The sequence below is a fragment of the Coregonus lavaretus genome (genome assembly GCF_964263955.1).
Source record: "Coregonus lavaretus genome assembly, chromosome: 23".
Lineage (NCBI taxonomy): Eukaryota > Metazoa > Chordata > Actinopteri > Salmoniformes > Salmonidae > Coregonus > Coregonus lavaretus.
In genome coordinates this window covers 32,205,137-32,219,996 of record NC_140010.1, presented here as the reverse complement: position 1 = coordinate 32,219,996, position 14,860 = coordinate 32,205,137, and the positions used below count along the sequence as shown (strand labels likewise).

Below are 14,860 nucleotides of genomic sequence, written 5' to 3'. Positions count from 1 at the left end.
AACAATGAATATGTAGTTAAAGGATGAAGCTCCAGTGATGTTGTGTCTCATACAGAAATGGAATATGAATACTGGTCTGTAACACAATAGTGTCTCACCCGTGACCAAAATTGTATTGGTACGATCCAGCGATCTGTAGGTCTAAAGAGCAGAACTTGTCAGAGTCGTCCTCTCTTCCCGTGGGGTTGTGCCAGTCCAGGGTTCGGAAGGTGTGACGGTCAAAGTGTTCCCCTGGGGCGGGGTAGTTAGTCTGCACACACACATGTTTCCCCTGGAGAGTAGGGCCCAGACGGAACTGGAGCTCAAAGCCTTAGAAGAAACATATAGTACAAACAGGCCTGAGGATACAAGACATCTATATGATACATTCCATAGCATATGATAAAAGTACACAACTTGACAGAGATATTTTCTCAGGTATTATTCAGGTAACATCCCCAGACTGTAAAGGCAGATCTAGCCAAAAGCATGGAGCAAGGCACATGGATCGAGTTACGTCCCCCCTTTCCCCATGCTTTTGAATGCACCGCTAACTGATACAACCCCTTTCAATTTTCAATTGTTACTCATTCTCCAAAAATGCTACAGGAAATTTAGCACATTGCCATTAATGAACCAGCTAACACATTTGGGACCAGTTTCCCAGACACATATTTAGCCTAGTCCCAGACTAAAAATAATCTTAAATGGAGACTCTCTAATGAGATTACTTTTTAGTCCAGTATTTAGCTTAATCTGTGGAACCCACCCCTTAATCCAGGAAACCACCCCTTAAAGTCTAGTTGCCACCATGCCTGCTTTTGAAACCCTGACCTTAACACTCTAACCCTGTTGCCACTTATGGTAATTCAACACTAAGGTCAGGAATGTATGATCTCTAGGAGCATGTCTTTAGTAGTTACACCATGCCTGCTAGAGAGAACTCAATGATAGCCTACAGTGTTGCTACCCTTTATGAACGGGTTAGAACGGGTTTATAAATATTTACATTTACATTTACATCCAGTCGCTCTGGATAAGAGCGTCTGCTAAATGACGAAAATGTAAAAGTAAAATGTATAAATACTGTGTAGACTATCAGTTATTAGTTAATAGATAGATATAGGAATAACAAATTAGTACGTTTACATGCACACTAATAATTCAATATTAAACTGATTATGGCATAAGGCAGAGTATGGCATTAGTCACGTAAACACCTTACTCTGCTTATCTTAATCGGCGTGAGGTCATAATTGAAGTAAACATACGCTGATTAAAACACATGGTTTCTGAGTAAACTTTAAATTATTAGGACATGCAAACACCTTAATCAGATTACATTAAAATCAGATCCAACAATAATATCAAGGGCCTAGAAATCCAGGGCTTAAAAACAAAGGTGTCATTGTATGCTGATGATTCATGTTATTTTTTTTTTAATCCACAATTTGGATCCCTCCACAGCCTCATAGATGATCTAGATACTTTTTCTAACCTCTCTGGATTACAACCAAATTATGATAAGTGTATTTACTATATTACGTATTGGATCACTAAAAAATACAACTTTTACATTACTGTGTAGTTTACCAACATAATGGTTTGACGGTGAAGTGGACATACTCGGTATTCATATCCCGAACGAAATAAATGATCTCACTACAATACATTTTAATAGAAAGCAAAAATAAATAAGATCTTGCTACTGTGGAAAGGAAAATACCTGTCTATTTGTGGAAAAATCACCTTGATTAACTCTTTAGTCATATCCCAGTTTACCTATTTGCTTATGGCCTTGCTTACACCTAGCGACTTGCTTTGTAAATTATATGAGCAACAAATATTCCATTATATTTGGAACGGGCCTATGTATATAATTAATATGAATTCGGAGGGCAGAAATGATTAAATATCATAAAACATTAAACCTCTCACTAAAGGCTTCAGTCATACAAAAGTTATACTTAAATCCGAACTTGTTCTCTAGCTGATTAGTAGGAATGTCTCACCCCATGTTCAAGAATGGCCTTTTTTCCCTTTATTCAGATTACAACCTATAACTTTCGGTTATTAGAAAATGTAATCATCTCTGAAATATCGCTATTTTTAAAATAAGCCACATTAAGTTGGTTGCAATTTCAGTTTAATCCACCAGAAAAGACAGAAAAAATATTACAACAAATATTATGGTTAAACTCAAATATACGAACTGATAAAAAACACACAATATTTTTGGAATAAAAAATAAAAAAGGTATAATCTTTGTAAATGATATCATAAATAGGACTGGTGGAGTGATTTCACACATGTAGCTAACAAAAATTTATGGAAATGTCTGCTTTACTCAATATTACAACCAACTAATTTCAGCATTACCACAAAAATGGAAGGGGGAGAAAGTAAGGAACTTGTCTGTCGGCCCTGAATTAAAGAGCAAAATTGGCAAAAAAATTGTATACAAGTTTCATTTAAGGACTAAATAATTGACAGCTGTGCCATATAGATGGCAAAATAGTTGGGAAGAGATTTTCGATGTACCGATTCCATGGCACATGGTTTATGAACTGATACAGTATGAAAAATGTATGCACTCACTAACTGTAAGTCGCTCTGGATAAGAGTGTCTGCTAAATGACTAAAATGCAAATGTAATACACAAAACAATGCTGGATTCAAAACGTAGTGTTTTTCAATTTAAATTATTATACAAAATTATTGCAACCAATAGAATGTTAAATACAGTTGAAGTCGGAAGATTACATACACCATAGCCAAATACATTTAAACTCAGTTTTTCACAATTCCAGAAATGTAACCGTAGTAAACATTCCCTGTCTTAGGTCAGTTAGGATCACCACTATTTTAAGAATGTGAAATGTCAGAATAAAATTAGAGAGAATGATTTATTTCAGCTTTTATTTATTTAATCACATTCCCAGTGGGTCAGAAGTTGACATACATTCAATTAGTATTTGGTAGCATTGCCTTTAAATTGTTTAACTTGGGTCAAACGTTTCGGGTAGCCTTCCACAAGCTTCCCACAATAAGTTGGGTGAATTTTGGCCCATTCCTCCTGACAGAGCTGGTGTAACTGAGTCAGGTTTGTAGGCCTCCTTGCTCGCACACGCTTTTTCAGTTCTGCCCACACATTTTCTATAGGATTGAGGTCAGGGCATTGTGATGGCCACTCCAATACCTTGACTTTGTTGTCCTTAAGCCATTTTGCCACAACTTTGGAAGTATGCTTGGGGTCATTGTCCATTTGGAAGACCCATTTGCGACCAAGCTTTAACTTCCTGACTGATGTCTTGAGATGTTGCTTCAATATATCCACATAATTTTCCTTCCTCATGATGCCATCTATTTTGTGAAATGCACCAGTCCCTCCTGCAGCAAAGCACCCCCACAGCATGATGCTGCCACCCCTGTGCTTCACGGATGGGATGGTGTTCTTCGACTTGCAAGCCACCCCCTTTTTCCTCCAAACATAACGATGATCATTATGGCCAAATAGTTATATTTTTGTTTCATCAGACCAGAGGACATTTCTCCAAAAAGTACGATCTTTGTCCCCATGTGCAGTTGCAAACCGTAGTCTGGCTTTTTTATGGCGGTTTTGGAGCAGTGGCTTCTTCCTTGCTGATTGGCATTTCAGGTTATGTCGATATAGGACTCGTTTTACTGTGGATATAGATACTTTTGTACCCGTTTCCTCCAGCATCTTCACAAGGTCCTTTGCGATGGCTGTGTGGTCCCATTGTGTTTATTGTTTGTACAGATGAACGTGGTACCTTCAGGCATTTGGAAATTGCTCCCAAGGATGAACCAGACTTGTGGAGGGCTACCATTTTTTTCTGAGGTCTTGGCTGATTTCTTTTGATTTTCCCATGATGTAAAGCAAAGAGGCACTGGGTTTGAAGGTAGGCCTTGAAATACATCCACAGGTACACCTCCAATTGACTCAAATTATGTCAATTAGCCTATCAGAAGCTTCTAAAGCCATGACATCATTTTCTGGAATTTTCCAAGCTGTTTAAAAGGCACAGTCAACTTAGTGTATGTAAACTTCTGACCCACTGGAATTGTGATAAGTGAAATAATCTGTCTGTAAACAATTGTTGGAAAAAATTACTTGTGTCATGCACAAAGTAGATGTCCAAACCGACTTGCCAAAACTATAGTTTGTTTACAAGAAATTTGTGGAGTGGTTGAAAAACGAGTTTTAAATGACTCCAACCTAAGTGTATGTAAACTTCAGACTTCAACTATATATGGGGGATACAACGATCCCAGCGCTTCAGATTTTGATGCAAAGGGACAGAATAATTAGATCATTTGTTTTGGTACTGTCCATATTTAGCTTGTTTTTGGTCGCAGGTTCAGGAATGGCTGAAAAATTGCAACATTTACCTGGAGCTAACTCCGCAAATAGCACTGCTGGGTGATTTAAAAAGTCAATCGATCAATAATATAATAATACTCTTAGCAAAAAAAATTCTTTAATTTACAATATGTAGAATCTATGAAAATAGAAAGGTTCAGAACTTTTGTGAAACATCACAGCACAGTTTTAAAAAAATATGGCAAATCAAAACTGGATGGTGTTCAGAGATAGATGGGAGAGGTTGAGTGGAGCTGAAGGATGGGACTAAAAACAAAAGATAACTATTGTAAAATATACTGTGTCCGTAAAATGTATAATAGTACGTATAAGCTGGAAGTAGAAGCCTAAGTGTTGTTGTCCATTAGTTAACTCCAATTAGGGGAGGGATGGTAGGGTCAGGGGAAAATAATAAAGGAAAATATATTCAAAATATATATAATTTATACACTGCTCAAAAAAATAAAGGGAATACTTAAACAACACAATGTAACTCCAAGTCAATCACACTTCTGTGAAATCAAACTGTCCACTTAGGAAGCAACACTGATTTACAATACATTTAACATGCTGTTGTGCAAATGGAATAAACAACAGGTGGAAATTATAGGCAATTAGCAAGACACCCCCAATAAAGGACTGGTTTTGCAGGTGGTGACCACAGACCACTTCTCAGTTCCTATGCTTCCTGGCTGATGTTTTGGTAACTTTTGAATGCTGGCGGTGCTTTCACTCTAGTGGTAGCATGAGACGGAGTCTACAACCCACACAAGTGGCTCAGGTAGTGCAGCTCATCCAGGATGTCACATCAATGCGAGCTGTGGCAAGAAGGTTTGCTGTGTCTGTCAGCGTAGTGTCCAGAGCATGGAGGCGCTACCAGGAGACAGGCCAGTACATCAGGAGACGTGGAGGAGGCCGTAGGAGGGCAACAACCCAGCAGCAGGACTGCTACCTCCGCCTTTGCGCAAGGAGGAGCAGGAGGAGCACTGCCAGAGCCCTGCAAAATGACCTCCAGCAGGCCACAAATGTGCATGTGTCTGCTCAAACGGTCAGAAACAGACTCCATGAGGGTGGTATGAGGGCCCGACGTCCACAGGTGGGGGTTGTGCTTACAGCCTAACACCGTGCAGGACGTTTGGCATTTGCCAGAGAACACCAAGATTGGCAAATTCGGCACTGGCGCCCTGTGCTCTTCACAGATGAAAGCAGGTTCACACTGAGCACGTGACAGACATGACAGAGTCTGGAGACGCCATGGAGAACGTTCTGCTGCCTGCAACATCCTCCAGCATGACCGGTTTGGCGGTGGGTCAGTCATGGTGTGGGGTGGCATTTCTTTGGGGGGCCGCACAGCCCTCCATGTGCTCGCCAGAGGTAGCCTGACTGCCATTAGGTACAGAGATGAGATCCTCAGACCCCTTGTGAGACCATATGCTGGTGCGGTTGGCCCTGGGTTCCTCCTAATGCAAGACAATGCTAGACCTCATGTGGCTGGAGTGTGTCAGCAGTTCCTGCAAGAGGAAGGCATTGATGCTATGGACTGGCCCGCCCATTCCCCAGACCTGAATCCAATTGAGCACATCATGTCTCGTTCCATCCACCAACGCCACGTTGCACCACAGACTGTCCAGGAGTTGGCGGATGCTTTAGTCCAGGAATGGGAGGAGATCCCTCAGGAGACAATCCGCCACCTCATCAGGAGCATGCCCAGGCGTTGTAGGGAGGTCATACAGGCACGTGGAGGCCACACACACTACTGAGCCTCATTTTGACTTGTTTTAAGGACATTACATCAAAGTTGGATCAGCCTGTAGTGTGGTTTTCCACTTTAATTTTGAGGGTGACTCCAAATTCAGACCTCCATGGGTTGATAAATTTGATTTCCATTGATAATGTTTGTGTGATTTTGTTGTCAGCACATTCAACTATGTAAAGAAAAAAGTATTTAATAAGATTATTTAATTCATTCAGATCTAGGATGTGTTATTTTAGTGTTCCCTTTATTTTTTTGAGCAGTGTATATATATTTACAAAAAATATATATGGGGAATTGGAAATGATGCAGACAATTACATTGATGGAAGCCACAATCTATCTGCAACATTAAAGCTGATCTACCTCCCCCAAAAGTAAAAAAAAAAAAACCCACCTTAGTCAGAGTTGATCAAAGTCCCATCAGGTAGCCTGATTTCAGATGTGTCCATGTAAACAGGATTATTACAAAAATCTTTCTTCTTGCAAAGCATGTAAACATTTAAATCAAACTATTACAGTGCATTCGTAAAGCATTCAGACTCCTTCCCTTTATCCACACTTTGTTACGTTACAGCCTTATTCTGAAATGGATTAAATAAAACATTTTCCTCATCAATCTACACACAATATCCCATAATGACAAAGCAAAAACAGGTTTTAGGAATTTTTGCAAATGTATTAAAAATTAAAAACAGAAATACCTTATTTATATAAGTATTTTTCAACTCTTTGCTATGAGACTCGAAATTGAGCTCAGGTGCATCCTGTTTCCAATGATCATCCTTGAGATGTTTCTACAACTTGATTGGAGTCCACCTGTGGTAAATTCAATTGATTGGACATGATTTGGAAAGGCACACACCTGTCTATCTAAAGGTCCCACAGTTGACAGTGCATGTCAGAGCAAAAACCAAGCGATGAGGTCGAAGGAATTGTCCGTAGACCTCCAAGACAGGATTGTGTCGAGGCACAGATCAGGGGAAGGGAACCAAAAAATGTCTTCAGCATTGAAAGTCCCCAAGAACACAGTGGCCTCTATCATTCTTAAATAGAATAACTTTGTAACCACCAAGACTCTTCCTAGAGCTGGCCGCCCGGCCAAACTAAGCAATCGGGGAGAAGGGCCTTGGTCAGGGAGGTGACCAAGAACCCGATGGTCACTCTGACAGAGCTCCAGAGTTCCTCTGTGGAGATGGGAGAAACTTCCAGAAGGACAACCATCTCTGCAGCACTCCACCAATCAGGCCTTTACGGAGCAAAGTACAGAGAGATCCTTGATGAAAACCTGCTCCAGAGCGCTCAGGACCTCAGACTGGGGCGAAGGTTCACCTTCCAACAGGACAACGACCCTAAGCACACAGACAAGACAACGCAGGAGTGGCTTCGGAACAAGTCTCTGAATGTCCTTGAGTGGCCCAGCCAGAGCCGGACTTGAACCCGATCCAACATCTCTGGAGAGACCTGCAAATAGCTGTGCAGCGACGCTCCCCATCCAACCTGACAGAGCTTGAGAGGATTTGCAGAGAAGACTGGGAGAAACTCCCCAAATACATGTGTGCCAAGTTTGTAGCATCATACCCAAGAAGACTTGAGGCTGTAATCGCTGCCAAAGGTGCTTCAACAAAGTACTGAGTAAAGGGTCTGAATACTTATGTAAATGTCTTTTCAGTTTTTAATTTTTTATACATTTGCTAAAACTTCTAAAAACCTGTTTTTGCTTTGTCATAATGGGGTATTGTGTGTAGATTGAAAAAACTATTTAATCCATTTTAGAATAAGGCTGTAACGTAACAAAATGTGGAAAAAGTCAAGGGGTCTGAATACTTTCCGAATGCACTGTATATTAATCTGACTATTCACAATAATCATATTATAGTGTGCATGTAACCAAATGAGTTCTTTCTAATCTTTGAAAATAGGTTCCGCTAATAAGCTCAGCAGCAGCTGCCTTATCAAGTGTGGTTGAGCCTGCACAGTTGCTCAACTGGAGAATTTGAGTGAAACTTGATCTCTACATGTTCAATCCCGTTGTCACTGTGCAACTGTAGTTGTGGTTTATGAAAATAATAGACAATGAAAGAGGTTATTCAAATCCTCTAAACCAGAATCTCTTCTTAAAGAAGAGATATGTCTCATAATAGTCTCATGTTACCAGATATCACAAATAATTAAAATGACTGAATGGCTGGGATCAGGCTATTATTCACACAATGTATAGTGTGAGTGCTATCTAGAAAACGCTGTTTGATTTCGTATAATGGAAATCTTGGGTGACCAAAAGGTGTCTGAATCCATGCAATAATTTGGACTATAATAAACTAAAAGACAACTCTCACATCACAACAACAACAAAACAACATGTTCAAAAACTGCAATGCAACAAGACTGAGACTGTGTACATGTCCGCCTGCAACCACACTCCCCATTGGCCATCTATAGAACTAGCACATTAGCATATTTAAATACTTAAATGATCACATTATTCTCATTCTCAATAAGTCAATACCATGGTAACCTAAGCCATGCATAAAAGGGAAATAATGTCCAGGTACCTTGGTCCAGGCGGAAGAGTGTCCTTTCCAGCTGTTCCATATCTTTGAGGACCAGGACTCGGACTTGGTTTGCCTGGAGGGACATTTTGACTTTCCCTATATAGGACGCCCTTTACTGTACAGGGGATGATGCTTTGGAATTTTAGTTCTCGAGACCCCCTTGTGAAAAAAAAAGAGAGTCATGTGTCACCAGCCATCAGCAACGTACAAGTAGGCAACTGTAGCCCATGTTTCCAAATACATTCATATTGAAATTTGACTCACATCTTTCTCGCTCCTCATAGGCTACACATATTTCTGAACATTAAACAACATTTTCATTCCAGTCTATTCCTCAGAACATGCATGGCTACATAACAACCAGTTGAAAATTGAAGCAATTAACAGAAGTTCTATTCCAGCTGTCTAAAAATAGTTACATTTTAGCAGCAGCCTATTACAGTTTGTAACATAATATTGTTGACACATTGTGACAGCTCACATGCTGTGGTTGAAATTGGACTAGAGGATCCAATTCTTAAAGATCAATGCATTTGTAATTTGATAAGTCACTACAAAGGTTAAGTTCTTAGAAGTGGAGCTGTCAGCCTTATTCAAAAGTGGAAACCATGTGCCAACTAAATCAAAACATACATACAGTTTAAGTTCTTTCCATATCAACTAAATTCGTAAGACTTAAGTTTTCATCCCTTTTAGTTCACTGCAAGTATCCAACGGCTTCTCTCGCATACAACACACACTGTCAACAAACGCCTACTTGATTTTGCACAGTGTCCATATTTAAAGAGCAATTCCACCACTTTTAAAAATCATATTCATAATCTTCAGCACCAAACCAGTGTCTACATATGTGAAAACAGCGCGTTTTTATGATCTGTGGTTAAAAAGATAAGGTCCTAAAAAAATGATTCTCTGTGACATAGCAGGGTAGGATTAAAAGTAAAAAACTGTGATTTCTTTCTCCCTAGGTCACAGCAAATCTCAGTGTTTGATTAACATTGATGTCATCAGGTATAACTTTTTAACTTTACATTTGTTTCTACAAAACTTTGAAATGCGCCTTTTTCATATATATATATATATATATATATATATATATACAGACAATGGTATTGTGCTAGAGATAATGAAAACGAGATTGAAAAGTGGTGGAGTTGCCCTTTAACTCATAACTCATTCTGGATAAGGTCGACAATTCAGTCGGTTAAAAGGCCAACAGTGCTATTTTAAATGCTCGGTCTACCGTGTGCAGTCTGTCTGTCCCTATATAAGGACCGAGCAGGCAATTTGCTTCGTCCCGCAATGAGCCATTGTTTGTAAACAATTTCTCGTTGCAAACCGAAAGAAGCAGGCAACCACAAAACCTGACTCTGCAAGACGCGCACACAGTACACAAAGTAGTGTTGAAGCATTATGCTTAGTTTACAAACTGTCAAAAAGCAAACGTTATGCATCTGTTACATCCAACTTCAAATACTCAATGCATCGTTAAGAGTCGCTTGAGCGCCACTTGTAAAGATCCAGAGATTACAGGCTTAATTGTTCCTAGTTTGAAGAAGAGGCTTGGCATCTGACGGGAGCGTGTCAATGTTGCATGAACCTTTACCCCGACTACCGTACATGTACGAATATAAGAAAGCATTAATATAATTTATTGTAGACAGATGCAGTGCGAATTCTATCCGTTTGGCAACATTATCTGGGGTTATTGCATAGCACAATTCGTCTGAATCACCAAATGTTGCAATGCAAAACATTAAATAAGAAATGATACACGATAAAACCGTGAGCAAATGCTGCGCTGCTTTTACATGAACGGGACATGTGTTACGCCTGTCTATTTATTCATGTAGTAAATATGTACTATTTTCTGCAGCACTTTTCACACTACAAGATCATTTCCATTTTGACTTAGATCTGACTTTGCCTTACAGACTGTGTCATCATCTGATAAATATGTATGTAATCATAGGACAAAATGTCCTTGCCCCACGTATGCCATATAATTTTATTTATAGAATCAATACAATCACGTAAATTATATAGTGTTATTTACACTGGAATTGTACAATTATGATCATATGATTATTCAGTACATTGATTAGCATGCAGAAATACAGTACCAGTCAAAAGTTTGGACACACCTACTCATTCCAGGGTTTTTCTTTATTTTTACTATTTTCTACATTGTAGAAAACTAGTGAAGACATCAAAACTATGAAATAACACATATGGAATCATGTAGTAACCAAAAAAGTGTTACAATGTAGAAAATAGTAAAAATTAAGAAAAACCCTTGAATGAGTAGGTGTGTCCAAACTTTTGACTAGTACTGTATGTTATATGTATTATAAACACTGATAGTGTTATGTATATCAGCTGAGCTGAGTGTTATGATTGGATAAATACAGATATTTTGAATTTCTCGTTTTCCACCACCACAAACATTGAATTTCTCATGGAAGAATGGTGTCACATCCCTCCAATAGGGTTCCAGACACTTGTACAATCTATGTCAAATTGTATTGAAGCTGTTCTGGCTCGTGGTGGCCCAACGCCCTACTAAGACACTTTATGTTGGTGTTTCCTTTATTTTGTCAGTTAACTGTAGATCCGCACACAGCGCAATGACCACAATACGGGGAAGGCTTCTAACTTGCATTATATCTAACTACAACGGCTACAATGTATCTAGATAACTGGCTAATCCAGTCGATAGTTGATAATGAAAGTCCCCACAGTATGGTGTTGTTTGTTTGGTAACAATGTAACAAGTGTAAAGATAATCTTCTTCAGGGCATGCTTGTCTGAATGTTCACTGTCAATCATAGGCATTAGCGCCACCGTCAGCGCAGGAGAAGCCTATACAAGCATTCCACATTTCCACTGATCCTCATCCCAGCAGCATACCACCCTGCATTCCACTGTTGGCTTGCCCCTGAAGTTACGCAGGGTTGGTCCAGGTCAGCCTCTGGATGGGAGACCAGATGCTGATGGAAGTTGTGTTGGAGGGCCAGTAGGAGGCACTCTTTCCTCTGGTCAATGAAAAAAAAATCCCAAACACCCAGGGTAGTGATTGGGGACGGTCCTGGTGCTTGCTGGACTTTCTTGGGTGCCCTGACGCCTTCTTCACAACAATTGAACGTCTCTCCTTGAAGTTCTTGATGATCCGATAAATGGTTGATTTAGCAGCAATATCCTTGCTTGTGAAGCCCTTTTTGTGCATAACAATGATGATGGCACGTGTTTCCTTGCAGGTAACCATGGTTAACAGAGGAAGAACAATGATTTCAAGCACCACCCTCCTTTTAAAGCTTCCAGTCTGTTATTCTAACTCAATCAGCATGACAGAGTGATCTCCAGCCTTGTCCTCATCAACACTCGCATCTGCACGCACAGTGAGGCGAAGATTTTTGGAGGATGGCCTGGTGTCAAGAAGGGCAGCAAAGAAGCCACTTCTCTCCAGGAAAAACATCAGGGACAGACTGATATTCTGCAAAAGGTACAGGGATTGGACTGCTGAGGACTGGGGTAAAGTCATTTTCTCTGATGAATCCCCTTTCCGATTGTTTGGGGCATCCGGAAAACACCTTGTCCGGAGAAGACAAGGTGAGCGCTACCATCAGTCCTGTGTCATGCCAACAGTAAAGCATCCTGAGACCATTCATGTGTGGGGCTGCTTCTCAGCCAAGGGAGTGGGCTCACTCACAATTTTGCCTAAGAACACAGCCATGAATAAAGAATGGTACCAACACATCCTCCGAGAGCAACTTCTCCCAACGAATGCCTTTTCCAGGATGATGGAGCACCTTGCCATAAGGCAAAAGTGATAACTAAGTGGCTCGGGGAACAAAACATCGAAATTTTGGGTCCATGGCCAGGAAACTCCCCAGACCTTAATCCCATTGAGAACTTGTGGTCGATCCTCAAGAGGCTGGTGGACAAACAAAAACCCACAAATTCTGACAAACTTCAAGCATTGATTATGCAAGAATGGGCTGCCATCAGTCAGGATGTGGCCCAGAAGTTAATTGACAGCATGCCAGGGCGGATTGCAGAGATCTTGAAAAAGAAGGGTCAACACTGCAAATATTGACTCTTTGCATAAACTTTATGCAATTGTCAATAAAAGCCTTTGACACTTATGGAATGCTTGTAATTATACTTCAGTATACCATAGTAACATCTGACAAAAATATCTAAAAACACTGAAGCAGTGAACTTTGTGAAGACCAATACATGTGTCATTATCAAAACTTTTGACCACGACTGTACAGTACCATTCAAAAGTTTGGACACACCTACTCATTCAAGGGTTTTTCTTTATCTTTACTATTTTCTACATTGTAGAATAATAATGAAGACATCAAAACTATGAAATAACACATATGGAATCATGTAGTAACCAAAAAAGTATTAAACAAATCAAAATATATTTTATATTTGAGATTCTTCAAATAGCCACCCTTTGCCTTGATGACAACTTTGCACACGCTTGACATTCTCTCAACCAGCTTCACCTGGAATGCTTTTCCAACAGTCTTGAAGGAGATCCCACATATGCTGAACACTTGTTGGCTGCTTTTCCTTCACTCTGCCGTCCGACTCATCCCAAACCATCTCAATTGGGTTGAGGTCGGGGGATTGTGGAGGCCAGGTCATCTGATGCAGCACTCCATCACTCTCCTTCTTGGTAAAATAGCTCTTACATAGCCTGGAGGTGTGTTGGGTCATTGTCCTGTTGAAAAACAAATGATAGTCCTACTATGCCCAAACCAGATGGGATGGCGTATTTCTGCAGAATGCTGTGGTAGCCATTCTGGTTAAGTGTGCCTTGAATTCTAAATAAATCACAGACAGTGTCACCAGCAAAGCACCCCCACACCATAACACCTCCTCCTCCATGCTTTACGGTGGGAACTACACATGTGGAGATCATCCGTTCACCCACACCGCGTCTCACAAAGACACAGCGGTTGGAACCAGAAATCTCCAATTTGGACTCATCAGACCAAAGGACAAATTTCCACCGCTCTAATGTCCATTGCTTGTGTTTCTTGGCCCAAGTAGGTCTCTTCTTATTATTGGTGTCCTTTAGTAGCGGTTTCTTTGCAGCAATTCCATCATGAAGGCCTAATTCACACAGTCCCCACTGAACAGTTGATGTTAAGATGTGTCTGTGACTTGAACTCTGTGAAGCATTTATTTGGGCTGCAATTTCTGAGGCTGGTAACTCTAATGAACTTATCCTCTGCAGCAGAGGTAACTCTGGGTCTTCCATTCCTGTGGCGGTCCTCATGAGAGCCAGTTTCATCATAGCGCTTGATGGTTTTTGCGACTGCTCTTGAAGAAACTTTAAGTTATTGAACTTTTCCGTATTGACTGGCCTTCATGTCTTAAAGTAATGATGGACTTGGTCTTTTACCAAATAGGGCTATCTTCTGTAAACCCCCCCCCCTAAAGTTGGGGGGATGCTTAAAGTTGGTGGGAAAATGTCTTGGTTTGAAAGGTGTACTGACACCGACCCATGAAAAGTAGAGTAGAGTAAAGTATAGGTCATTACAATTTAGTACAGTACAGTACACTAGAGCCCAATTGTCACGCCCTGGCTCTGGGGACTCTTATATGTTGAGCCAGGGTGTGGTTTTTCTATGTTTTGTTTTCTATGTTTTTGTTTCTAGATCGTGTTGATCTATGTTGGCCAGGGTGGTTCCCAATCAGAGACAGCTGTAGCTCGTTGTCTCTGATTGGGGACCATACTTAGGCAGCCTGTTGGCACCAGTTTATTTGTGGGATCTTGTTCCGTAAGGTTTGTTTTGTGTTAACCTAGGACTTCACGTATCGTTTGGTTTGTTATTTTGGTTCGTGTTCAGCACAAATAAAATGTACGCTTATCACGCTGCGCCTTGGTCCGTGTCTTCCTGTAACGATCGTGACACCAATAGAGTAGAGTACAGTATAATTTGCAGTACAGTAGAGAACAATAGAGTAAGAGTACAGTATAATGTACTGTACTTTACTGTATTGTACTGAACTATACTCTAATGTATTGTGCTGTTCTCTTCTATTTGATTGTACTGTACTGTACTGAACTATACTCTAGAGTTCAGTAGAGATGATGAACTAAGAAATGTTATCCATTACAAATGAATGACAATTGCGTTCTGGGTTAATTTTTTAAAAGAGATTT

At 40.2% G+C, this 14,860-nt stretch overlaps 1 protein-coding gene across 1 annotated transcript in view; it reads right to left on the bottom strand.

Moving 5' to 3' along the window:
• The window catches only part of LOC311098787 (glycogen debranching enzyme-like), a 48,430-nt gene extending 38,707 nt beyond the window's left edge, over window positions 1–9,723 (bottom strand). The window contains exons 1-2 of the mRNA XM_084139352.1: window positions 8,671–9,723; window positions 99–309 (exon numbers count right to left, since the gene is read on the bottom strand). Of these exons, the coding sequence (XP_083995478.1) occupies window positions 99–309; window positions 8,671–8,755 (296 nt within the window). The 5' untranslated portion in view covers window positions 8,756–9,723. The remainder of the gene's footprint in view (window positions 1–98; window positions 310–8,670) is intronic.
• Window positions 9,724–14,860: the final 5,137 nt, after the last annotated feature.